We start from the raw sequence: 2,275 nt of genomic DNA on the forward strand, positions 1-2,275 counted from the left end.
TAAAATTACTTTAAATGGAAAACAAACTTTTTCAGGTTCATATAGAATTGGTAAGTTCTTGAGAAACCACCCTTCCTCCCTCATAAACCAACAGTGATGAGGGAGGAGGACAGGGCACCCTGGGCTTTTTGATACCAGGGGAAATGCATTAGCCATCACTCCATTTATTAGCACAGGTAGAAATGAGCAACACTTCCCTGAATACACTGGATTTCCATCCCCCCACCCCACAGGGACACATTCTGTTAATCCTGTTTGTCCAAGGGGAGTTAACACTACTGGGTTAGACACTGATCAGTTGGGGCAAGAGTTCATTAGCAAAGCTATCCTCCCAAGCATGGTCACTGTCAAATGGAGAGGACAGGTCACTGAAGGGTGACAGGGATCCTTCATATCCAGAGTCACTACAGGCATCCAACAGAGAGCTTGAGGCTGCAAGGCTATGATGAGAGGAGAGCAAGTGAGAGATGCCCAGTTCAGGCATGAAGCTGTCTACCGGTTCCTCTTTCACAGACACTGGGATCTTGGGGATAGCTTTGTCTTCAGATGGAGAGAGAGATACCTCCTCAATTTTCACAAGCATATTGGTTTGGTTGCCCATTTTAACGGGAATCTCCAGTATCAGGGGCTTGGTGTACACATGATCAAACCTTATGAGTTCATTAATGGCCTCCAGCTTAGCTGATGGGGACCCCAAAGAGGGAGAGGGGGAGGCTGGTATGGAATTTGTTTCTCCACAGATCTCTTCCTCCAGCTTTTCCAGGCACATTGACTCTGAATCAGCATATTTAAGAAACATCTCTGGGTCCAGAGTGTCCAGAAAGCCCAACAGGAGACCAGACTGCAGAATGAAATACTGTTTTAGAAAGAGAGCCCACTACTGTTACAGCAGATCATCAGTTGCTGCATCTATTAACCTTTATCTGGAAGTTTAAACATGCTAACACAATCACAACTGCGAGTTACACCAAGAACACTGCTATCTGAACAGTGAATGCAATTTCTTCTGTTTCAGAAGTTCTTGGTCTATTAGCTTTTTTGTAAGGGCACTGGCAATCTCCATAGAATTCCACAGGTGTCTGATATTCACAGCCTCTATTAGAAACTCCTCAAGATCTTGGATGCATCAAGTACAAACAAATTATCCTGCTGGCTCTACCGAGCATGTATCAGAGCCTGGTGTGGTCAGACCTGCCCATGACTAAAGTTGCAGGGCTGGGGGGTGTGTGTTCACGCCCTCCTCCTGCCCTTACATTTCTGGAAGTCATTGGTAAGAGTCAGGTTTTAAGCTCAAACAGCTTTGCCAGGTGCCAGAACATCAGCAAAATGATCAAGTTTGTTTTCAACAAGAGTAAAACCACAGTATGCTTTTGCCATTTGTACTCTTCTGCTCTAAGAGCGAAAAGACTATTTCAGGCAATAGCCTATCAGATTTAATGGAAACTAGACTCGTTCAAGTTGCATGAACTCCTGTAGTCACTGGATATAGCCTAACACAGCTGTTCTGAGCCACAGGTATGGCATTCCAAGCCTTGGAAAACAATGAAAAGTCATCAAGTGACTTCAGATCAAGAAGTTACAACAGTAGTCTTAAAGCCACAGTTGTTCCGAATTTCATGGGCATTCTCGATAGGAGTAGATGCTCACCTCTGAGTCTGAAGAGTCACTGCCATCAGAATCCATGTGAAAATGATCAGAAATGGTGACTGCTGGGCCTGCACCTGCTGCAGAGGAACACGTAGTCTGAGTGCTGCGGACTCAGCGGACCCGGTCACCAATCTATTCTCATCCACCTGTGATTCCTTCACAACCTGTGCCAGGGGAAAAACCCAGTCAGTCACTGCAGATGTTCCAGCTGACAGTACACACGTACTCCTGCAGATCACACAAAGGCTTCTAACATTAGGTTGCCCATTTATTTTTGTGCAGTAGCAGCCTGAAGGTAAGACCACTTCCAAAGTTGGCTCAAACTTCCGTATATTTGCAAACTCACTTAAGTGAGAGCCAGACCCCCTCCACTATGCCCCATTCTTTTGAGACTGAAACGCATGAATGGAGCAGCGACTACTTCTAGAACAACACGGAACGACGAAATAATCTCAAACCAACTTGGAACTATTCACTTGCTATCTCCCACACCACCGCTGCAGGCTCGGTATGGGAAAGCCTCCATTTGGAGGACAAGGAGGTTTGTGGCACATAAAACACCCTCTCCACAGCACGGCAGCGCCAGCCCAAGGGCTCTCGGCACCGGGGTCACTGCTCCCCGCCCACC

The 2,275-nt window shown here is 46.5% G+C and overlaps 1 protein-coding gene across 1 annotated transcript; it reads right to left on the bottom strand.

The window, feature by feature from the left end:
- Positions 1-214: 214 nt before the first annotated feature.
- XBP1 (X-box binding protein 1) lies at positions 215-1,811 on the bottom strand. Its single transcript, XM_010020582.1, has 2 exons — positions 1,648-1,811; positions 215-841 (listed from the first exon to the last, which is right to left on the bottom strand). Exons 1-2 carry the CDS (start codon positions 1,681-1,683, stop codon positions 284-286), a joined length of 594 nt encoding a protein of 197 aa, XP_010018884.1. The 5' UTR covers positions 1,684-1,811; the 3' UTR covers positions 215-283.
- Between the last annotated feature and the right edge of the window lie 464 nt (positions 1,812-2,275).

Source organism: Nestor notabilis, unplaced genomic scaffold (genome assembly GCF_000696875.1).
Source record: "Nestor notabilis isolate BGI_N333 unplaced genomic scaffold, ASM69687v1 scaffold20928, whole genome shotgun sequence".
Taxonomy (NCBI): Eukaryota; Metazoa; Chordata; class Aves; order Psittaciformes; family Psittacidae; genus Nestor; species Nestor notabilis.